The sequence below is a fragment of the Lytechinus variegatus genome, chromosome 6 (assembly GCF_018143015.1).
Source record: "Lytechinus variegatus isolate NC3 chromosome 6, Lvar_3.0, whole genome shotgun sequence".
In the NCBI taxonomy this organism is placed as follows: domain Eukaryota; kingdom Metazoa; phylum Echinodermata; class Echinoidea; order Temnopleuroida; family Toxopneustidae; genus Lytechinus; species Lytechinus variegatus.
Genome location: NC_054745.1, coordinates 16,503,569 through 16,527,972, shown reverse-complemented (window position 1 = coordinate 16,527,972; position 24,404 = coordinate 16,503,569). Strand labels below are relative to the sequence as shown.

The 24,404-nt window shown below is 36.1% G+C and overlaps 3 protein-coding genes across 3 annotated transcripts; all 3 read right to left on the bottom strand.

Moving 5' to 3' along the window:
- Positions 1-2,631: 2,631 nt before the first annotated feature.
- Positions 2,632-9,594, bottom strand: LOC121417586. The gene is made up of 9 exons (XM_041611322.1): positions 9,555-9,594; positions 9,021-9,314; positions 7,772-8,020; positions 6,220-6,564; positions 5,735-5,955; positions 4,999-5,133; positions 4,435-4,579; positions 3,798-3,825; positions 2,632-2,950 (listed from the first exon to the last, which is right to left on the bottom strand). The coding sequence occupies exons 1-9, from the start codon at positions 9,592-9,594 to the stop codon at positions 2,653-2,655; spliced, it is 1,755 nt and encodes a 584-aa protein (XP_041467256.1). The 3' UTR covers positions 2,632-2,652.
- Positions 9,595-13,928: 4,334 nt separating this feature from the next.
- Positions 13,929-18,753, bottom strand: LOC121417585. Its single transcript, XM_041611321.1, has 6 exons — positions 18,710-18,753; positions 18,256-18,290; positions 17,218-17,547; positions 16,404-16,651; positions 15,593-15,721; positions 13,929-14,120 (listed from the first exon to the last, which is right to left on the bottom strand). The coding sequence occupies exons 1-6, from the start codon at positions 18,751-18,753 to the stop codon at positions 13,929-13,931; spliced, it is 978 nt and encodes a 325-aa protein (XP_041467255.1).
- A 1,316-nt stretch (positions 18,754-20,069) lies between these two features.
- On the bottom strand, positions 20,070-23,718 carry LOC121417584 (ankyrin repeat domain-containing protein 50-like). The gene is made up of 5 exons (XM_041611320.1): positions 23,714-23,718; positions 22,041-22,273; positions 21,603-21,905; positions 20,173-21,293; positions 20,070-20,078 (listed from the first exon to the last, which is right to left on the bottom strand). Exons 1-5 carry the CDS (start codon positions 23,716-23,718, stop codon positions 20,070-20,072), a joined length of 1,671 nt encoding a protein of 556 aa, XP_041467254.1.
- Between the last annotated feature and the right edge of the window lie 686 nt (positions 23,719-24,404).

Here is a 24,404-nt window from a genome sequence, read left to right as displayed (position 1 = left end):
GTCTTGTGTGGATGGTAAAGAATAAAGACGCGTCCCAGTGGATGTATATTTCTATGAAATGTTTTCATCATGTTCAAAATGATTTTTTTTTTCTTGTCTTGATATAAAATGACTCAGCAAGTGTGGAATAACCTGAAGATGAAAGGAAATAATCTTTGCTTATATCTTTCCGATAGGCTACCACCTAAGTCGTAAGAATATTTTAATTGACATTGAATACATGAATAACCAAGAGTGTGTGATAACTATTTACAAAAGCAGCATCGAAATATTTACAAAGAAACAATATAATAGTTTTTCTATGGTTTGTATGCTCGCTTATAATTGTAGTCAAGTTCAAGTTTCATTTTTCATTTCCATTATCAACATAAGCAAATACAAATCAAACATACACTATAAATATAAACAAATACAAATGAAATATGATAACAATGATTACAAATCAATTACAAGTTCCAAAATATTTGTAAAATAGTTTTAACAGAATCTGATATGGAAATGAGTCACATTGTGAAAAATTACCGAAAACTTTTACACGTTAGATGGTCTTCAAATCTAAATTTAATGGAATGATAAATGAAATTGTAGTTAGGTCAAATGAATCAGATGATATGACTATAACATTAATGAACATAAATTGTCCACCAGGTGGTACCTTTTATAAAATAAACGACAACTTGAAACTTGCAATCCGAACTGAGAATATTGGACATGTTGGAGTTGGTTGTAACATAGGTCGATCGACGTTTAACGTCTCAGTAAAATGCTAATAAGGATTACACAAAATAGGATATGTAAACAATAAAATGAAACAAACGAGATTATAAACACCGAACAAATATATTTAAGTAAATCTGCAAATATCGTATACTTGAAATTAGTCAATCTTTCATTCATACTACCTTACCCAATGACCAGAATTTGATTAAATATCACTACCGTTGTACACACTCACGAACAGAAATTTTTTTTTTCATATAATGCATTCTTGCAGGACTTGAGGGCCTACATTATGACAAATGACTATGACAAAGACAAATCATTTAAATAATGCAACATAAATGGTATTTATAGGGTCTACAAAGTGGTAAGTCAGATTCTGGGATAATAATGCTATACAAATTTCTTAGATTCAGAAAGAGTTACCTAAATTACGAGCTCTGTATCTACTTTAGATATAAAACATTACGACTAGTAAGGTGTTGGCTATACTATACACTTCATGATAAATAGCTGCATGCATACACAGGAGGGGGGGGGGCATTCAAACTTCCATTCATAAATTCTGGTAATATTGATCAGTATACAATTATTTTCATTTTCTGTCATCTCCAAATCAACTTATATTTTACTGGAAAAGATCACCAAAGGCTCTCCTTTAACAGCCATGAAAATACGTACCTGACATGCGGTAACGAAACAAGCTGAATTAAAGTGTTTATAAATCTTTCCCCTCCAGTTCCTACTTTAGAAGATTATGAGGATCGACTAAGCTAACATGTCTTAGTGTCGTAAAATATGTATTCAGCTTCATTTCTTAATCCAACGGTCTCTAAAGCAAGTTGAAGTTTCTTAACCTGTTCACTAGGTCGGACGCGCTTTCTCCAGTCTTGAAGCATCTCTTTAAGACCTGCATTTTTTCTTGTTAATTTTAGCATTGTCTTATATCGTAACCTGTATTACAAGTAGTACAAACCACTGATTTCCTTTTTACTATCATTATTCCTCTTTTTATGTTAACGCATTGTTGAACTACGTGTATTTTTGGCCCCCCTCACAAGCCCTCTGCTTTTTAGGGGCTCACATTTAATGGGTAAATGCTTAATTGAATAATATATATGAATATATATATATATATATATATATATATATGTGTGTGTGTGTGTGTTTACACACATGAAGATGGAGTAAATGAAATGAATGAATGTGTAATTCTAACATTGAATGTACAAATTATTCTCTGCATAATTAGTTTCCCCAGTTGGAGATTATGTCTGCTAAGGTTAACGATTTTTTGCACAGAAAATGTAATTACTCATCATCATATTAAATATCATTTATAATTGCAGCTACAAAATAATTCATTCACAACCTTTTGCCAATCACAAGCAAATGTATAATTGAAGCTACTTGTTGCTATAACACTTTATAAAATAAGTCATGAACATCGACGTACCACCAGCAAGAACCCTCTCTATACACGTACATTGTGTATCTATCATTTGGTAATTCAAATATGTATTTTCTTTCAATCCGAAAGTCACATATTTCTAAATACTTGAAGAATGGTGTCTTTTTAATAAAAGGAATATACTTAATTGCCCAAAGTAAAATTAACTATAAAATAAAGTCAATTAGACCTTGTAAGAGCAAGATCGTTTAATTATGACATTACTGTCATGCACATTTTAGAAAGCTAAAAAGACGCACCCTGTATGCTTTAAGTACAGAGTTAGCATAACTTTCATTTTACTGGAAAAATCACCAAAGGCGCTCCTTTAACAGTCTTAAAAATGCGTACCTGACATGCAGTAACGAAACAAGCTCAATTAAAGTGTTTACAAAACTTTTATCTCTAGTTCCTACTTTAGAAGACATGGAAGATTCGTAGAAAATTATTTGAGCCTATGAGGATCGACTAAACTAACATGTCTAAGTGTCGTGAAATATGAATTCAGCTTCATTTCTTAACCCAACGGTCTCTAAAGCAAGTTGAAGTTTCTTAACCTGTTCACTAGGTCGGACGCGTTTTCTCCAGTCTTGAAGCATCTCTTTAAGACCTGCATTTGAGACAATACTTGCAGAAGAGTCTGCTCTGGAAAGATACTTGCTGACCATCGAGTGGGAGAAACCTAGCTGGTAACCAAGCTCACTTGCATTCTTTATTCCAGAGACTAAACCAGTCAACACCTGTATCACGTCGTTCGAAACGAACCTCAATCGGCCTCTTCTGAATGTGGATTAAACGAAGTGCAGTCTGAGTTCAGTCAAGTTAGATTAGACACTTCAAATCACTAATTTCATTGGAAAATTCAAGGTCAATTTTCACATAATCATCAAAGATCTTGATCTGATACGTTCAGTTCAATTTCTCAAACCAACGCAAAAAGCCAACACGCTGAGAATTGTCAACATATGATATATAGGCACATATGGGACTGTGTTTTTTTATTGTTTGGCGAAATACATAAATAACCAGCAGCAGCAATAAAATTCTTAATTTGCTAATTGGTAAGCAAAAACACATTTACTACCAGAAGCATTTTGTTCAAGATTATGTTTTGTTTATTGGTGATTATTTCCTTGAATTTGTGCAAATTCTTTCTCGTAACCACAACTGGAGTTTATCTTTGATCCACACAATCTGCATCGTTATGTAAAAATTTGGAGCTACTATATAATTGAAATACGGACAAAATTCACCTTCCGATTTTATTAAGAAAAGAGTAATCATAAAATCAATGGTACAAAATACCAATCCATGATTTCATGGAATCTGTTCATACTCTTTTTCATCAACTTGGAATTTTGTACCGAAATTATTTTGCATATATTTTCCATCTAATAAGAAAGGAAAAAAAACACGTAGGTGATCATAAAATTGCATTTGTGAAATTTCATGTTTTTTTTAATTTTGAAGAACAATTTTTTGCAGAGATATTGATAAAAAAAAATCTTAACTGCTAAAAGATGATTCATTGATCACCCTTTTCCCCAAATTGTTGCATTTTAACTATTTTCTGATAAATTTGTAAGATTCTAATCTCATACGTGTTAAAAGATTTACATTCTCTTACCTTTGTGTTTTTTCGTAATCAGGTTCCACTGTTAAAGAAAAAAAGAAAGCCAACATAGTTCTTCTGGATTTAAGTACTCCACAAGCTTATAAATGCACCATAAAATATTAATTTATCTTAATTGAATGATATATTCCAAAGTTGATTTCATTATGGATTTTTTTTTGTCAAGTCAAGAACATGATGCCTGATACATCATTAGCATTCCTTTTGACGTGATATCATGCAAATAAGGATGGAAATCAATATGATTGTTTCAGTACTCTTATATTTAAAGTGCAATTAGCAAAATTTCTTTCTTCCGATTACCTACATAATACTATATATATATATATATATATATATATATATATATATATATATATATATATATGTACATAAATATATACACAAATGCATGTATTATACACACACATATATAAACTATATGAATATAATTTTGGAAGTCTGACTTTGAGGTTTTAGTAAATATTAATGTGTGATTGATACCAATAAATAGATCATTTCATTCTCTTTAAAATGATAATGTACATAATATGATTATGGTTTACATGGAGGTGCAGTGCCTTGGTTTCGATGGTTTTTATATCTTGAAAAATTAACCGTCTTCATTCACATATGATTTTTTTTCACATACCTTCTTTATGGATATTAACTTCTTTTGCTGCAAGTGTGACCAGGCCTTGCTCAATGGAAACACGAACAATCTTATCATGGGTTGAGGACGGTAGTTTGATGTTGATAGTATTACAACCTCCAGATAGTAGGGAATACGCATGAACCTTTATATATAGTAAAGAGATTGACAATGGAATCTGATAATTGACATGAACTGCTTTTAATACAAGAAATTGTTTACGATCATCATTTTATCTTTGTCGAACATTTTTGGCTCGTGATTTTTTTTCTGCATCATTCTGTAGAGACCACATTATTTATTTTCCTTAAGCAATTGATCAAGTTTTTAGAAGATAATAGTGATTATTAACAAGCCATTCTAGGGTAGATAGTAAGAACATTTTCTTAGTAATAATAGATGGGATTTATAGCACCAAATCCACTCTGTGGCAGAGTGCTCAACGCGCCTATTAAAGTTAGGCGCTAAGCGCTTAGTAGATTTGCTTCACAGTAATATAATGTAGACATAGATATGCTACATGATATCAAAGAGGGGTGACAGAAAAGTTCTTCAGATGCTTACAGTTTCCTGGGTCTTCTCTGAGCCAGTTAGACATGAAATATTGATGTCATCTTCAGCAGATTCCAGATTAAATTTGATAACAGTCGTGACTTCATAGAATGGTTCCAACAATCTGCAATTGTGTCCTCTTACACCCTGGAAATAAACGTTCTTAAAAATGTAGATATCACGTGTGATTCACTGTTTGGATAAAATTTATGCATTTTCTTTATTGATTGATTCTTTATCAATGATTATTATTGTATAATCAATAAAGAAACAAAAGAAAAAAGAAAAAAAAGTGCACATCTAGTTACCAATAATGCATATAGCATTTCCATTTATTTGAAAGCAGGATAAAAGAGCATTGTAGATTAAACGCCTTGCTCACGGGCATAGGTGCCGCGGCCGGGGATCGAACTCCAGACTTTCCATGTATAGCAAGGCGCCTTAGACAAGTTAGACCACTCGGCTCGGCACCTCAACAGGCAAACACAGGCAAACACAACCCTCTCTCACACACACACACGCACACACACACACCTATACAACACACACCCGCACACACACACACACACACACATATATAATTACTGCTTCACGATCAAATTTTCATGTACTTGAGAGCATCTCTTAAAGATGCGACAAGTTTTGCTTCTTTTATATGTTTAAAACACGTAAAAGGTCAGATTTTGCTATTGTAATTTTCCATGCATTTAATGCAACTCTTGATAATCAACGTAGGGTCTGTACATACTGTAGTATTGCAGGGATGCGCTATATACATTCGAAGATTGGGATGCTGGAAGTTGGTCATGAACATAGGCTGTGATACTTCACAGATGAACTGAACTCCGTGAATATCGTTTGAAGAGAGAGCAAAGTATTGAAGATGACGTGTCGAGAAGGTAACCCTGTCTTCTGAGATCTCAAAACCATTCGACGATTCAGGAAGCAAAGTCCTGTAACCAAATTCTCCTAGAATATTTAACGATAGACGAGAAAATACTTTGCGTTCAAGCCAGTGTACTGTGTTGGAAAAAACATTAACTAATACAGTTATTTACCTCATACATTATTTTAAGTTGCTTTACATTTCATCATCTCTTTGGCGTATCGGGTGTACAAAAAAGAGAAAACGCGGCTAAATATAAATTTGAAAAATTACATATCAACGCCACGAAGCCCACAAAGCATAAAAGAGAACCAAATTCATATTACATATACTATATCCTATATTACCCGATTCTATTTTGCTATAAAGCTTCACACGCAAATCTTGCTTCTTCTGCTGGCATCGATTTGGAGCAATGTAGTGTGGAAGCGCTATAGTGGCAGGTTTGAGAAGATGATGGTTGAAGGAACATCGGATGGGTGGTGTTATAAGAACCTCCTCAGGATCCAGAGGAAACTTTGATGGACTTAGACTGAGGATAGTGAGAGTAACAAGTGATTTCATTCCTTTGGAGATCGCTCCTGAAGGGATGGATACCCTAATATCAGGTTCGTCTATCCTCAGCTCTCCTCCCTCGTGATCAATGAGGCCACGTGTGAACGGATCTAAGAAACCAGGGTGATGTGGCATTGCTGTCATTGGAAGTAAAAATAAATCCGATCAGGAAATAATAATAAATATAATAATAATGGACATTTTTATAATGCCATCTATCTAGAAACAATCTATTCCAAAGCGCAATGTTATTATTACTACTACCCTGGCTTTAGCTCGAGCTGCCTTTCAGCGCTCGTGAATTCAAGGAATTAATCCTGCCAGGTATCCATTCACCTCACCTTTGTTGAGTGCAGCACAGTGTGGTTAAATTTCTTGCTGAGGGAAAACACGCCGTGGCTAAGATTCGAACCCACGACCCTCTGTTTGAAAGGCGAGAGTCATAACCACTAAACCACGACGCGCCCACTATAGAAATAGATATATTTTTTTTAAAGATAGTTCAGTGTGTTTTTTTCGTCAATAATAAAAAAAGATTTGGCTCGGAAAGATCTTTCATTATGTCTCCTTTTTATTAAATTATTAAATCTATAAAAAAGAAAAGAAAGTGAGATGTGGCTAGGACAAGACGAAACATTGTGTCTCCTTTGTTTTAATGCACAAATAGAAGCATTATATAACTCTGGCAAAATTATTAACTTTGAAATGTAAGAAATAATAGGAATAAGGCACATGTTCGTTTGGCCGTCGAGGTTTATTGTTAGATTTATTGTACAAGGATGGATACTACATAATACCAGGAGTTGTGAAAGTGATCACTTCCTACAGCTCTCCTTAAACCATTTCTTGAAGAGCGATTTATCACTCGCCTCAGCAATTATTTAACAAGAGTGTCGAGTGTCAATCGATGATCAAACTGTTAGAGCCAGCCTCATTCTCTTTCAAGGTTTTGTAAATAGCACATAATTATATTGTAAGCAATAAAATACTTGCAAGAATGACATTAAAAAGTTAAATGAGATAAATATTGCATAGATCTAAATCTGATTGTTAGTCTCCTTTGGCTGTGGGTTGTAACGTAGTGAGCGTTCCTCCATCCATTTGAAATAGGACAATAGAGCTCCTTCTGTATGTCAAAAACTTTTTTTTGTAGTGCTCCCATAATGCTCCCCTTAAAAGATTAAGAGAGCTGTTCATTGCTCCCTCATAATTAAAAAAACTGAATCCATGTAATACGCAGAATAAAAAAGCAAAAATATGATAGGTCTACGCGACAAAAAGCACACACATTAAAAAAATAAAATACACTTGATTTAATTATGTCCCATGAATATACAAGCCTACCTCTGGCTATATGCTCTGCAGCATCATTGAAATTAAACGCTTGAACAATTTCAAGCAACCTCAGTCTTGTTCCTCCTTGTTTGACCCATCTCTGAAGCATTTGTAGAATCACTTGACGTATGAAGGCAGGTTCAAAGGTAAAAGATGAAGCCATCAACTGACAAAATTCAGAGGCTGGTAAATCTAGCCGTTGGGAGAGGTCAATAAGGTCTGCAGATGTACGAATCTTGACAGAGATTTCATCAATACCTTTATTTTGGAGGACATAATCACACCAAAATTACAGTGAATCAGGACGGTGACACAACATTTTCCCAGCGACAATTGCTCCGGGCTTTATTTCGTCTAAGATAGTGGGTTAGGGTTGCAATGGTGTTTTATGTTAGTTTAGGGCTAGGTATAGGATAGGGTAGGGGTGAAATCCAGGGTTGAAGTTGGCCATTCCATTAGTTTGTGGAATTTATAGTGGAGCAATTAGCAATTGTAATGGAACCATGATGACACATGTGTCCCTTTTGTCAATATATAAACTGGGTTAAGAACCTTATCAAACTTCACAAGCGCACTACATCAATTCCACCCGGTCAGAATGAACAAAATTTTGACAAAAGATAGCTTCAATAATCTTTAATAAGCACATGTCAATAATTAATCAATTGGTTCTGGAACCCAAAGTCACAAAATGGCAACTTGAGAAAGACCAATGAAAATGAAATGGGATTAAACAAACTTACCAGTTTATTAAAGTTCATGTCATTACTATCGGCATATTTAATTGATTGCCTCAGGAACTAAGCAGTTACAGGATGTTAGGATGAAAATTTAAACACACCTATTGAGATTATAGAAGAATAATGCATGAATGGACTCAACAGCAGTCAAACAAATAATGAACATTTCGTTAAGACTGAAATTGAGACTTTTGTGACTTTGGATTCCGGAACCAATTGCTTTGAGGGACTACAACTTCTTTGTTATTAAACTAATCTCTCAATTTTTGAGATGTGGTTACTGAAGATTATTGAAGCTAGCCTGTGTCAAATTTTGTTCATTTTGACTGATAGAGTAGAATTTGTGCGGTGAGCTTGTGAATTTTGATTAGTTTATTTTAGAACCCAGTTTATATACAGAAACATTTTTGGGGGTTGATATGTTATCAAAGTGTCCTTTTTCATTCCAACATATTTGTTTATAAAACTTGTTTTACACAATACCAAGTGCGATTAAAAAAATCAAGTTGTGATTAAACCTGGTTGAGTGTCTTCGATGTTGTATCCTAGAAGAAGGGTAGTCATCTTCTCTTCCTTCTCCTGTCTTCCTAGACGTCTACACCATTGATGCAGGAGTTTCCACGCTAATCTCTCCATTAATGCAGGGTCGTGCGGAGCAATGAGAGATATAATGTCATTCACGTCCAAGCGAAGAGCGTTAGCTACTTGTAAGGCCAACGTAACGTTTGCCACTGGACGAACAACTGCACAAAGTTCTGAATTCCCAGGTGAACCTCCATACTCGTCGAAGTCTCCAACAATGTCATCTTTGTCTACGATTTAATAATATATGGTTGGGTGAATGTTATTAGAAATTTCAATTAAGGTACAACGTGCACGGTGCAATTTTTGTCTCTTGGTTTTGGTTTTTATCGAAAACGCGTCTGATACATATATACCTTTTGATTCATTAAAATGGCTTCTTTCCTCTTTTTTTTCTTTTAGCCCCTCCCCCCTCTATCTCTCCATCCCTCTCCATCCACACCCTCGCTTATTATTCGTTCCTACCTGACTCTGAGTATTCGATGATCTTCCAGTCTTCATTCTCTTCATCTTCATCCTCTTTTGGTTCTCGGGGTGATGGGTCAGAATTCACATCCGGATCAAGAGGAGTCACATCATCACTCTGCTCATCATCTGCATGATATGATATATAGCCAGAGGGTTTTGTTGCATTTTTTTATAAATCTTACCTGATAATAACCATTGAAAACTCACCACTTGTGCCGTAAGAAAGTTACTATTACTGTTATAGTTCGGTGTGTTTACGCAACCCCTCCCCTAAAGATTAAAATGTCATCACATGTGCAGGTAATATAATTTTTTTTATAACCCTAATTTTTGACCAGGCCAATCTTTACCAGTTCTACCTCTTTGGTCAACCATTCCTGTCAACGAGAACTATATGACAAGTTGACATGAAAAGAAAATTCCAAACCAACCTTCAAAGTTTATAGGGCTTGCCTTTCAATTATGATGCGTGTTATTTTTCCTAAAAAGCACCAAGCAACATTTAAATCTATAAATTAGGATGTTATTTTACTCATTATGCTGTAAACAAGGGATCGTATAATGAACCTTTTTTAAAGTTCTAGTTTAGTAGTCGATTCCAGTTCAGTAACGTATCAAAATGCATTACTAAACTGAAATCTACATCTAAACTAGAACTTGTCGCCACCTTTTTCATTTTGTGTGCATTTCCTTTTCTTAAATAATTTTGAATACCATTCATGTCCGTCACGTTTGAAGCCTCATTTAAGGATTCCCAGACCATCTTCAGTTTTTCATCCGGTTTATCTGATGATAATTGAGATGCTTTCCACATCGAGAGCATTTGGATATTAGCATCCTTTCTATTGTACAGGGAACGACGCTCGATGTGATGTAACTCTATGTCATCAAATCCCAGTTGCTTGCCAATCTCATAGAATTTCTCTTTGTTAATGTGACGGGAGAATTGTATTAGCATACAGTCGGGAATCTCTCTGTATCATTGGATTGAAATCATGAAATTCACTATCAGTAATTGTTACCATTATGACATACATTAACTTAAAATAAACAAAATATTAAGAAATGTGACAAGTTTGCGTATTGTAATTTAAATAACAAATTAAAGTTTTAACTAATTTATAATAATCTTTAGTGTTTTTAGTAAAGCAGAATGTCACACATATCACTTTTGAAGTTGTTGCTTTTTTCATTTGGCTATAATAAAACGCACTGCATACTAAAAAAAAAAAAAAAACTTACTCAATTGGGTCAATATCTTGATGGACGTAGCCGAATCCGAGATGGGAGCAATGTTAAGAGAAGAGAAAAATCAATTCATGAAAGAAAATTTACTGATAAAATTAAAGGTCAAATCCAACTCAGAAAAATGTTGATTTGAATCAATAGACATGATAGAGAAAAATCAGACAAGCACAATGCTGAAAATTTTATCAAAATCGGATGTAAAATAAGAAAGTTATGACATTTCAAAGTTTCGCTTATTTTCAACAAAATAGTTATATGAACGAGCCAGTTACATCCAAATGAGAGAGTCGATGATGTCACTCACTATTTCTTTTGTTTTTTTATTGTTTGAATTATACAATATTTCCATTTTTACGAATTTGACGATTAGGACCTCCTTGCCCGAAGCACAAAATGTTAAAATAATGGAATTCCACGTGTTCAGGGAGGAATGAAACTTCATTTCACATGAAAATGACGAGAAAATCAAAATATTTCATATATCATATAATAAAATACAAAAGAAATAGTGAGTGAGGGATGTCATCAACTCTCTCATTTGGATGTAACTGGCTCGTTCATAAAACTATTTTGTTGAAAATAAGCGAAACTTTAAAATGCCATAACTTTCTTATTTTACATCCGATTTTGATGAAATTGTCAGTGTTATGCTTGTTGAATTTTTCTCTCTTTATTCAAATCAAGTTTTTGTTGGGGTGGACTTATCCTTTAATTATTAGTACGCTGCCTAGATGTTAGCTAGTATGTCGTTCCTGATGCAAACTTATACAATCTTCAAATACAAACGAGATGAAGAATTTTGGCAAGTAATTTATACAAGAGTTATGGTAGAACCACTTGAGAAAAATTGACAAAAACCCGTACTGTCAATTTTTCTAACATTATTTTACCCCCAAAAAATGCAGTTACACCGTGAATCTAGAAGCATTTTTCTGAAACTAGTAAAAAATAATTACTCAACCCTTTACGGACGATGAAAAACTAGACGAAATCCATAGTTTAATCCACAAGCGAAAATAAAGGATAGGCCTAACGCTATTCAATTTGCATGTTATTATCAACTATTTTTTGTGATGAGAAAATAAATTAATGCTTGCAAAATAAATTTACTGTTATTGTAAGATATTGTCAGATATCCGTACTCTCCATTTTATAGCAATATTTCCGATTTCTTACAAACGAAGATGCAGTTACATCATGCAGCTAAAAGTAATTATTCTGAAACTAGTAACACAAATGATTCTTATCAATCTTTTTAGATACAACAGTTATTATAAAAACGAAGACTGAAACCAAAGTAAAATCAACAAACACAAACTCAAACCTGGTAAAGTTGTATCATTTGAAGATGAGTTGAATGATTCTATAATTGTGATGAGGGTATTCTTTGCTGCTTGGGTAGATGCTTGTCTCCCTCTCCATACCACAAGCATGTCATATGTAGCTTGCTGCCTATCTCGGGATCTTTTATACTCTACCCGATCCAACTCAGCTATGGTGAAGCCAAGAGCAATGCCCAAATCATAGAACTGATTTACGTCCATTGTCTGGGCTATTGTTAGAATGTCTATGTCAGATTGAAGGTCACTGTTCTTTACTTCTTCTAGCGTCCTAGAAGATGGATTAAAATAAAAGGCATGGCTGAAATATCAAAGAACTGCTATTTAATATTAATTAATCTAAATTACTATATTTCAAAATTGTTTTCACTTGCTATATCACATATACATCCACGGCGTGTCACTGTATTTTAAAACCCTTCGTTCAAACGTTGCCGTTTTGAGAACCTGACTGAAAGTTCACGATCATAATTATTATTGATGTCTTTATCCGTCTAATCGAGTCAACAAGCATATTACCTGAAATTAAATAAATCTTTTTTTTTCTAAACAAATATCTGAGTTTCCTCAAAAAGGAAGAGAAAAAGAAAAACACGTTAATGGATGGAAACCTACCTAGTGAGATCTGTCTGTTCGGAGGGAAATTCGCACACAGGTTCATCTAACACAGAGAGAAAATGAAGAGACATAAAACGAACATTCCACTGTGTTTTCTGTTTACAATGATAATACTTCTCTTTATTTCATTATCTAAAAATATGCTTTTTGTTGTCAGCGATAGTGTCAAAGGATTATGTAGGGGAAGGCGGGGTAAGTTGTGACAGTTTTTGCTTTTTGCATGTTAAAATTGATATGATTAATAATCTTGTCGAAATAAGTACCTTGCCTTGAAATTTAATTCTTTTGAAATATTTTTTACCTATATATAACTTTCTATCCCCACACTGAAAGTCATCGTGACCTTTGAAAAAAACGATGTCAAATGGCTCAACTTGCCCCATATATGGGGTAAGTTTGAGCCACCTTCTGGGGTAAGTTGAGCCACAAAAACTATGTACAAAATGTATGGGGGAGGACCAGCATGTCAATTTTTTGTTTAAAGTCTTTTCACTTGCTAATTCTCTATAAATACTAACATCCTTTAAAAGGAAAAGAGCAGTCATGTAAATTTGCTCCTTTCAGCCAGCATTTCCATCGATTTTTATGGTTTGTTTTTTAAGATACATTACCATAGGAATTACCATGGCTCAACTTGCCCCATGCTGTTTGGCTCAACTTACCCCAGTCCGAACTTAGTGCGATAATTTTGTATCCACACATTTATTATGCATCCATCATATAAAAGACTATGACAAGAATGAAGATCCATACCTGGACTAATAATGTTGTTATCATGTCTTTATTATATTTAAAGACGTGTGTGTTTATAAAGCACTTATCTATTTCACACTCTTTTTTACTTTTTTGGCTGAAATTCATATTTTTCCCTCTAAAAAACTACTTTTTGTTTCAAAGTTGAAAACAATATGGTGGGGTTAGGGGTTATGCTATGGGTCATCAATACATGACACCACCACAATGTCTGACTCATTCATTATTGGCCTGGGGCTGGTGGCTCAACTTGCCCCTATGCTCAACTTACCCCGCCTTCCCCTACACCTTGTTATGAAAAATGGTTTAATACCATTCATTGATTAGTTCATGGAGCTGAATAACATGGCGGGTAATTTTTGAATCCATACCCTTATCCAACACTTTGGTGATTAAAATAAGAAACATAACATTTTATCATTGAATTATCAAGCATGAAATTCTACCTGTATATCTGATGACAAAGGCAATAAATCGTGATATTCCAAGCTTCCCAGCCTGTGTAATCGTTATGGTAATCACTGCAAAGTTTAGATCGTCCTCACTGGGTGGAACGTATATTGATATACATTGGTTTATCTTGGCTAGAAGGTCCCTAAGAGAAACGATCTGTTGGGAAAAAATACAGCTGCAGAATAGAAATGCATAAACCACCAAGAGGCTCTGCCGTTTGGACAGGCTTTAATCCACCACCCAAAAAAAGGATTATTTAAATCGGGGGGGGGGATAGCCAGGAGGCTCCTAGAGAGTAGAAATAATTTACTAACGTATGCTTACTCTCCACGGAGCCAGGAATTACTTCCCATTCATGTACGTGTACCGCCCCCAAAACAGAAACTTTCGCCCCCGAGATTTTTAACTTAAAAGAACTAGCCCTTAAACATATAAGTGGGATATAACTTCATTTCCGACGTTCCTACGCTATCGATTTCATTTTTAAACTAGAATTCATTTAAAAAACGAGAAAAATATTATGAAAAGACGGGGGGGGGTGGGACTTGACGCTGTCATCTTGTTTCTCATTGTTCTTTGCCAACGTTACGGACGCATGCATCCGTAACGTTATGTTAATGAATTCTTGTTTATACATGAAATGTTTTACTTTAAGTTATAGGTAAATATCATTAATTGTACATGCCTCAATTTATTTTGTCTGTATAAGTTCATTGTAATTATTTCGATACATTACTTTGTTCTGTTGAAAATGAAATAAATTGAAATTGAATTGAAATCGATAACGTAGAAATGTCGGATATAAAGTTGCATCCCATTTAAATGATTTAGGGCCAGATCTTTAAGGAAAGTAGAAATCTCGGGGGGCAGATAAATGAAAGGAATCCCTGTCTCCGTGGAAAGTAAGCATACGTTAGTAAATGATTTCTACTCTCTAGGAGCCCCCTGGCAAGGGGATACTTAGAATTGGTTAGGACGGGGGTGTGCGGGTGAAGGTTCAAAACCCATACCCATATTTACGGGTCATTTTGGCTAAAAGGGTACCCATTATAAGGGATTTATTAAAATTTGACAAGCAAAAATTAAAAATAAATAATAATAATAATAGCTGGATTTATAAAGCGCTTTTTGCCAGAGGATATAAAGCGCTGCTATTATTACCCAGGCTTTAGCTCGAGCTACCATCACCGGCGCTCAGTGCATGCAAGGAATTACTCCTGCCGGGTACCCATTCACCTCACCTGGGTCGAGTGCAGCACAGTGTGGATGAATTTCTTGCTGAAGGAAAACACGCCATGGCTACGATTCGAAGAAGTTATCACTAAAGGAGGAGAATATGGACCCATGTTTAAGCCCAGTATTTTAAAATAGGGGCCATGGACCCATGTTCAAGGCCAGTATCTAAAAATTGGGGCAATGTTTAGGGAATTTCCAGCATAAAACCATACCGCATGTTAAGGGGGGGGGGTCCAAAAAAGCGACACATTCTAGCGGCACATCCCCGTATGCCTTATTTTGTGAGTACTTAAAATCGCTTTACGATCAGTTTCATGCTAACAAGGAGCCTGATTGCTAAGAGCACCTTATTTGTTTTACGATTATCAAATAAGTTCCTGAAGCTTAATTACCTGGCTCTCAATTTCTCCTCCCTCACGATGGCACGTGATTGTGACGTCACCAGCCTTTGTTTCAACATTGAAAGGGACCGAGCGATGACATCTGTGGTAAGATTGTTGTCTCGACTCCTCTTGTGTTGCCTACAAAGATGATTACGATTGTATTTTATTTCAATTATTAAAAAATTAGAAAAAATATCAAAATCCATATTTTATAATTCTAACGAGAAATCTGAAGTACAAAAACTCAGAAGACTAATTGACCAATTGACCTTCGGCGCGGCAGCGCTATATATTTGTCTGACGCGGCCGGAGCTCCCGACTTCCCGCCGTTTGTGAATCGGACTCTCTACCAGCTGAGCCAACACAACCGTTGAAATGATTGATATGGTGTATTGATGTTATTACCAACATGCAATTACAGAAGTGAAAAGTTTACTTTACTTGAGGTAATTGTAAAAAAATCCTGGTTTTTATTTACAACGGTGCTAATATCTTTAAGCAGAATTATCTTAAATAATTGTGATGATAAGAGCAATACTGATTATGACAGTGATAATTATATTAAAAATGATGATAACAATAATAATAATACTATCATTAATGGTGAAATGGTTCAGAGCGCTTCAATCATCACGTCAACCAATAGCATTCAAGTAATTTTGTTCTACCCGCAAACATTCACCTCATATGGCTGGAGGGTGGAAAATTATCAATCAACAATTTCTCAAATGATAAAGTCTTCGGGTTTTCAGAGCTGTATTTATTTGGCGAATGAATGATAATTCTGAACTTATATGGAGCGACGATGTTTAATACTGACCGCTTCGTTTCCAGGTAGGTCGTTACACAACTGAAGATTAACTGCAAGCTCTTGTCCTCTTTCGATCCTGTCTGGGACGTATGGAGTACACATTATCCGCTGTCGAATCACCTGTTGTTCGAGTGGAATCAGAACCCACCACTCTGCACAGTGGCTGATGTACAGCTCAAGATGTCTTTCGTAAAGTCTGCAGTATGGTGGTGTTTCTGGTGAGTTGGATGATTGCTTCCTTAGAGTTTTCGGTAGATCTTGTTTTACCAATACCGAAGAGAGAAAAGATCAATGAAATTCACCTCATCACGACTTTCAGAAAGTCATAATGGTTATTAATTGTATAAATATCAGGAACGGTATTATAAGTGAAATAATTACCTGCTTTAGGAAGCTGATATATTGAATGATGACAATGCGCTGTTAATTTGTTTCTATTAGAAACACGTGAACACATTATCAATAATGCACAAAGCATTTTCATTCCTTTGATCCAAGATAAAAAAAAAGAAATGCATGGAAATACGGCTTTGTCAATTAAGGGCCGTGCCAGGAATCGAACCCCGGACTTTCAATGTGTATTCGGGCGGCTTAGACCACTCGGCCGGCACCACACCGTTGATAGTGCGAATGATTAAGATCACTGCCACTTATAATTTTACTGATTGTAGTGATGATCTTAAAAATGTCAAATTTGATATATGGTTTATATATATAGGTTAGCGTCAAAGTCATTTTAAGAAAAAAAACCTAAATGATTTACTGTACAGTTACCAATAATACGTATATTGTTTTACTCCAATATCAATCTTCATGGACTTACCCTTGATAGAGTCCCACACACGACAAACGATGTCTGGTTTTACTTGCTCTGGATGGACGACCAAGGAAGAGTGTGGTATAGTGATCGTAACAGGTTGGTTGAAGATCAAGGGTTGAGGGTCACACCTGATCCCATAGCAGGTCATTGATTCACCTTCAGTGATGACACCGGGATTGTCTCTTATGATGGATAGGGTGATCTGACAAGAGTCATCAGATAGAACCGCTCCAGGAGGAAGGTACATTGATATTTCATGGCCTTCTAGATTGATTTCTTGACTGGAATTGCTGTTGACTTTGACAGAGGCATCGGTAGAGTTGGATAGCCGATCTGTGATACATTCAAAATAAGTGAAGTCAACAAGGTCTTGGTTCACGCAATGTAGTTCACATATTGAGTAATGGCATTGAATAGTAAATAGGTCCTATGAAAAGCTACTAGGGCTTATGTGATAATCTCGGTTTGCGGATGTGTCAGATGATAATTATGAACGATTCATTGCGTCCTATGTGTACAAAGCAACAACAGTTTTTTTTTCCATAAACGGTACATTCTAAAAATGTTGGGCAATACTGTCCATACAACAATTGGTTAAAGAAAGTTAATCCAATTCTGGGTAGTTTTTAACCAATAATGTGTGCTTTGGTTGAAATTTACACAGTATATTGATAAAGTTTTAACCAAGTGTTGTGTGGAGAGTATGTTGCCCAGCATTTTCAGAGTGTAAAACGCCCGACGACAGTGGTGAGATTGTAGTTGGTTTCAGGGATGCTCTTTCTGTTTGTGGTAACTTCCGTAGGAACTCGGCAGGACAACATTTTGCTGGTAAACGCCAAGCTGGTATGCAATTACCGATGAAACATTTTACGTCTAGGTTAATCAGTCATAGTGGTTGATGTTATAGACGACAGATGTCACTCTCGAGCCTTTTTTTAATCAAAGTGGAGACAATGGCAGAGTGTGATTAGAACTCACAACCTTGCGATTATGAGTCCAATGCTCTAACCACTGGACCACACGACCCGTTGATGCTCTTACCTCTAGTAGACTGTACAGCATCCAAAGAAGGTAATCTGCAGTAAACAATATAACAAAATCACTCAACCTGTAATATCAAATACATATAACACACTTTCAAAATGTATATAGTAGAACTCAATCTCTATCATCATGTTACATTAAACAGGATGTGAATGCTCTTATTTTATAAAGTGAGGTTCATAAACTAAGTGCGTATTTGTGCTGAAAAAAGCAACAACATAAAGAACTATTCCCATTCTCAATTAATGAATATGATGGATCATGATGATGAAGCATTGAAATCATCCAGGTTATTGAAACGAAATCACCGAGAATTTTTGTATGGGATAACTACACCCACAGGATATTCAAATTCAAAATACAGAATCTCCCCAATGTACGTCACGTTTGCAACAAAACTGCTACGGTAAAAGAAATGAATTGGTCACCTTGACAATATCATTTGTCTGACAAGTTCATCCTTTGCATAGTTGATTGGTAGATTGCCTGCTTCATCCTTTATATCAATCCTGGCTCCAAGCTCTAAGAGATAGAACACCAATGCCTTTTCAGGATATAGACCACCGTCAAAATACTCATCGGATATCTTAAGAGAAAACAAAAGGTAAATTCATAAACCATCATCGAATATATGTAAAAGATGGTTAACTTAGTTTATTTAACTAAAAGCAATAACTTTCATATGGTATTATTCAATGATAATATACCTTAAAATTCGTTTTATTTCTTAGTATTTGATGTCATTAGGATTTTTGAAAACCTAAACAATTAAATTAATAAAACGAAACAAGTACTGACGTTCCCAAAAATTTGATAAAATGAAAAATTAATCTTACATGTTTTTTTGTAATATGTAATTCAAATGTAGTTTTGATCGTGTTTGGATGCCGAAAGTATATACAGCTACATTAATCGTACTCAGTGTGTTCGAAAATCCCAGAGTACATTGAATACTGGAGCCAAGGCTCCCTTTCAGAACTTACTTTTCTGAGGGTTATGGTGTCTTCAACATTCTTTTTCTTTTGGGAGCATAATTTAATAGCTTTATGAAGACATGTCTGGCCGTCATTTGACTGTACATTGATATCAGATCCGTAAGCAATCATCCTCTCAATGGTGGATGTATGTCCATGCATCACAGCTAGATGGATGGCCACTGAATCACTCTGGATTTACAAAATTATATAAACGTAGTAGGAAAATTAGCATTCCTGTAAATGGTATATAAGATTGTATTAAACTTAAATTGTGAACTCTATTTGGATGATAATCAATGACCTTTGTTTTCCTTCAAGCGTTTTACTGCCTTTGATATATTTACTCAGCTGAGGGCCATGCATATAAGCAGGTTTTAATTAAATTGTTAATAAAGTTTAAAGCCAGGCTTTTAAAATTGTTTTGTGAAAGAGAGTAGAAGAATTATTAATTTTTTTATCGAATTTGAATCAGTACTGTTGGTAAAATTTCCATCTGCGGTATTCTGAAAATCGTGTTCATTGTGGTGTGTTTGTGCTAACGGTATTCAGAATACCGCCCCAGAGCGTCTGCATGACCTACCTTAGCATTCAACTTGTCGATAAACAGACCAACAATGTCTCTATGCCCAAGGGTAATCGATTGATGTAAGGGTGTTTGGCCGCGAATGTCTTCTGTGTCACTACGTGCTCCAATTGAAAGCAGGAATTCAACAACGTCAATGTAGCCATGCTGAACGGCAATGTGTAATGCTGTTCTCCCTTCATTGTCTGCTTTATTCACCTCTAAGGGGTCACCTTTTAGGAGCAATGCGTGTTGATCTTGTGCGTTTCGATTCACCTCGTCTGTAACACTGAGCAGATATTTGATGACGCTAAAACTGCAATTTGTTGCAGCACAGTGCAACACAGTCCATCCATTGGCTGTTCTTTTATTCACATCTGCTCCTTGGCTGATAAGGTATTTGATGATGTCATAATGAGCTTTCTCAGCAGCACAGTGTAATGCGGTCCGGCCATCTTTATCCCCCTTATTGACCTCAGCTCCTTCACCGATCAGATATTTGATGACTTCAATATGACCATTCCAAACAGCACAGTGTAATACAGTCCGGCCATTATTATCTCCCTTGGTGACCTCAGCTCCTTGACTGATCAGATATTCGATGACGTCAATATGACCACTGTTAGCAACACTGTGTAATGCAGTCTGACCGTCGTTGTCCCCCTTATTGACCTCAGCTCCTTGACTGATCAGATATTTGACCACTTCAATATGACCATTCCAAGCAGCACAGTGTAATACAGTACGGCTGTTATTATCTCCCTTAGTGACCTCAGCTCCTTGACTGATCAGATATCTGATGAAGTCAATATACCCATTCTCAGCAGCCCTATGTAATGCAGTCACACCATCATTATCCTCCTTATTGACCTCAGCTCCTTTTCTGATTAGATATTGTAAGGAGTAGATATTATATCTCTTAGCAGCCATATGTAATGCAGTCAGGCCATCATTATCCTCCTTATTGACCTCAGCTCCTTTTCTGATCAGATATATGACGGAGTCGGCATAACCTTTCTCAGCAGCCTTATGTAATACAGTCCGACCATCATTATCCTCCTTATTGACTTCAACTCCTTGGCCAATCAGATATTTTATGGTGTCGATATGACCGTTGGTAACAGCACTGTGCAACACAGTCCAACCATTGGTTGTTCTATTATTCACATCTGCTCCTTGGCTGATAAGGTATTTGATGATGTCATAATGAGCTTTCTCAGCAGCACAGTGTAATGCGGTCCGGCCATCTTTATCCCTCTTATTGACCTCAGCTCCTTCACTAATCAGATATTCGATGACGTCAATATGATTAAAACTCGCAGCCCCATGTAATGCAGTCCGGCCACCGTTATCACCCGTATTGACCTCAGCTCCTTGACTTATAAGATATTCGACGTAGTTCGTATCATCACGATTTGCAGCCCTGTGTAATGCATTCCGACCATGTTTATCTTTCTTATTGACCTCAGCTCCCTCACTGATCAGATATTCGCATGCTTCAATATTACGATAGTTTGATACTAGGTGAATTGCAGTCTGGCCATCATTATCTTCCTCATTGACCTCGGCACCTTCACTGATCAGATATCTCATGACGTCAATTTTTCTACAATAAGCAGCAAGGTGTAATGCAGTCTGGCCATTGTTACCCCCCTTATTGACCTCAGCTCCCTCACTTATCAGGTATTTGATGGCGTCAAACATAGAATACGGAGAACAATGGTGCAATGCAGTCCCACCGTCATTATCCGCCTTATTGACCTCAGCTCCCTCACTGATCAGATATTTGATGACGTCAAATTTACCATGCTGAGCAGCAAGGTGTAATGCAGTCTTGCCAATGTTATCCCTCGTATTGACCTCAGCTCCCTCACTGATCAGATATTCGATGACGTCAAATTTACCATGCTCAGCAGCAAGGTGTAATGCAGTCTTGCCAATGTTATCCCTCGTATTGACCTCAGCTCCCTCACTGATCAGATATTTCATGACGTCAAATTTACCATGCTGAACAGCAAGGTGTAATGTAGTCTTGCCAATGTTATCCCTCTTATTGACCTCGGCTCCCTCACTGATCATATATTTCATGACGTCAACACGTGTACGCTCTTGAATAGTCCAAGAACCGTGAAATGCAGTCCGGCCTTTATCGTCCTCCTTATTGACCTCAGCTCCCTCACTTATCAGATATTTGATGACGTCAATATGACCATTGTTAGCAGCCTTATGTAATGCAGTCTTACCACATCTGTCCTCCTCATTGACCTTAGCTCCTTGACTGACCAGATATTTAACGATGTCAGTATGACCATTACAAGCAGAACGGTGTAATGCAGTCCATCCATCATAACCATCCTTAGCGTCCTCAGCTCCCTCACTGATCAGATATTTGACGACTTTACTATGCCCATTCCAAGCAGAATGGTGTAATGCAGTCCAACCTTTCCTATCCTTCTTATTGACCTCAGCTCTTTGACTAATAAGATATTCGATGACTTCAAGTTTACCATTCTGAGCAGCACTGTGTAATGCAGTCCAACCACCCTTATCCTCCTTATTGACCTCAGCCCCTTCACTGATCAGATATTTGATGACGTTAATACGACCATTAATAGCAGCGAATTGTAATGCAGTTTGACCATCAACACCATTCACCTGGTTGACCTCAACTCCTTGACCTATCAGAACTTTGATGTCGTCAATTTTACCATAGCAAGCAGCCTGTTTTAATGGAGTCCAAGCCATACCTGTAGCTCCGAGAAAAAAAAAATGTTTAATCGTTTGATTTGAAGCAGCCATGGCTAATGGAGTCAAAGCCATACCTGTAGCTCCAAGTAAAATAACCGTTTAATCGTTTGATTCTCAGCTGCCTTGCCTTTTGGAGTCCAAGCCATACATGTAGCTCCGAGAAAAGGAAAAGTTTGATCGTTTGATTGGCAGAACTCCCCCCCCCCCCTCCTACTTTGAAAACCTGAAGCCCCTCAGCCCCCACTCTCCACGGTTCCGCGGCCCCTTCAAACATCTGGAGAGCGTCTCATCGAAAAGGGATTTTTTTTCCGACAATTACCATAGTAACAATACCTATCAGCCAATCAGAATCAAGGAAAGTTGTCAGATTGGACATTTTGTCAGACAAAAAATGTTGATGAAAGGCTCCCCTAGAACCATGTCTGTAGATATGTTTACGTAATTTAGGAATTATATGTAAACAAGACCCGATTTGTTCTTAAAGAGAAATTGACAAATCACATATCAATAGGAGTGGGCTATAAATGGGTCAAAAATACTTTTTTTTGTAATTTCAATATGACAACAGTTTTTTCCCTTGTAATGTATCTCAACATGAAATGACACTATTTTTTGTCTCGGGTCCGAGAAAAAAGTGTGCCTGGCCAAAATCCAAAATGGCCACCAACCCCCCCCCCCATCACAGTTTTGACCACCACTTCTTTATTTGGTGGGGTTTTTCTCTGTTTTTTGTGTGTTTTCATATGTTTTTGGGGGCAGGCAATTTGTTTTTCCTGTAATTAGTACTTGAAAACCATTATTTGCAGAGTTAAAAGGGTAATTATGCCTAAATTTTTAAATTTTTATAGCCTTTTTTCAGCATAAAAATGGGTTTTATTGTCCTGGGGTTCTTGGATATTAGATGGTACGGGTCAACAATAGCAAGCAGCTTCATCTATCTATGTTGCTTTTATTCCTCTAAATTGGGGTTTTACGGATATTTGTGAAACAAATCTTATTAAATAAAAAATGTCAATTATCAATTGGGGCTATGTAGTATACAATGTATTGTACATACTGCAATGCATAAATGCATTAGCTATTCTCGGCCCATTCCATTATGATAACTTGCATGGAAACCTTTATTCTGATTGGCTTTTGATCAGTGTTACCATGATAATAACCTTACCCCATGCAGTTTATAGACACCACAACCAGGTAAAAAAAATGCCTCCAAATGAAGATATGATATGGCTAAAACTGTGATGTACGTGATTATGTGATGTTTATGTACAATTTACGTTGCTGGTTCCGTGATGTACATCGGCTGACAAGCAATCAAATTCACAATTCAAATCTAAAACCTAGGAGCTCATTTGTATGACACTGTTGGGACGGATCTGTGTATTTTTGAGGATTTAGTGGAAAATGTTATGTTTCTTTTTTTAAAAACGAAGACAAATCAAACACACCAATCAATCAGATTAGGAAAAAGGGAAAAAAACTAAACAAGCAACAACAAGCACGGCGACTCAAACATCCCAACTTTTTAGCTATACGTGATCATTCAAGAAAAATAAGCACTTGACAAAATAATTACGGTTCGATGACTTCAATTTATAATTAAAATGATTCGAATGCTTTCTTTGACAATTTTACAGAGTGTTTACAACTCAAAGAAATGCCTGTATCCAATAAATTGAAGACAGTACAAGTTATGTCTAATATTCAAAGAAATATATAGGAGCTCTATCAGTTTAAAACAGAGTAATTGATTAAGTGACAAAATAGGATATAAACTCAAAACTAGGCCAAAGCGTTGAGAAGTTGACTGTCTACAAAAGTTGGTGTCTACTTGGCGAATTGAGTTGTTCGACCTG

Coding starts and splice junctions, on each gene's coding strand:
- LOC121417586 (XM_041611322.1), bottom strand. CDS start 9,594: ATGAAGAGAATGAAGACTGGAAGATCATCGAATACTCAGA. Junction 6,565..7,771: donor TGCAGAGCATATAGCCAGAG/GTAGGCTTGTAT, acceptor TTCCAATGACAG/CAATGCCACATCACCCTGGT. Junction 5,956..6,219: donor TTATAGCAAAATAGAATCGG/GTAATATAGGAT, acceptor TAAATATTCTAG/GAGAATTTGGTTACAGGACT.
- LOC121417585 (XM_041611321.1), bottom strand. CDS start 18,753: ATGAAGCAGGCAATCTACCAATCAACTATGCAAAGGATGAACTT. Junction 16,652..17,217: donor TGTGTGGGACTCTATCAAGG/GTAAGTCCATGA, acceptor TGGTAAAACAAG/ATCTACCGAAAACTCTAAGG. Junction 15,722..16,403: donor ACCTACCTGGAAACGAAGCG/GTCAGTATTAAA, acceptor TCATCTTTGTAG/GCAACACAAGAGGAGTCGAG.
- LOC121417584 (XM_041611320.1), bottom strand. Junction 21,906..22,040: donor CAATGAGGAGGACAGATGTG/GTAAGACTGCAT, acceptor GGACTATTCAAG/AGCGTACACGTGTTGACGTC. Junction 21,294..21,602: donor ACACCTTGCTGCTCAGCATG/GTAAATTTGACG, acceptor GTAATATTGAAG/CATGCGAATATCTGATCAGT.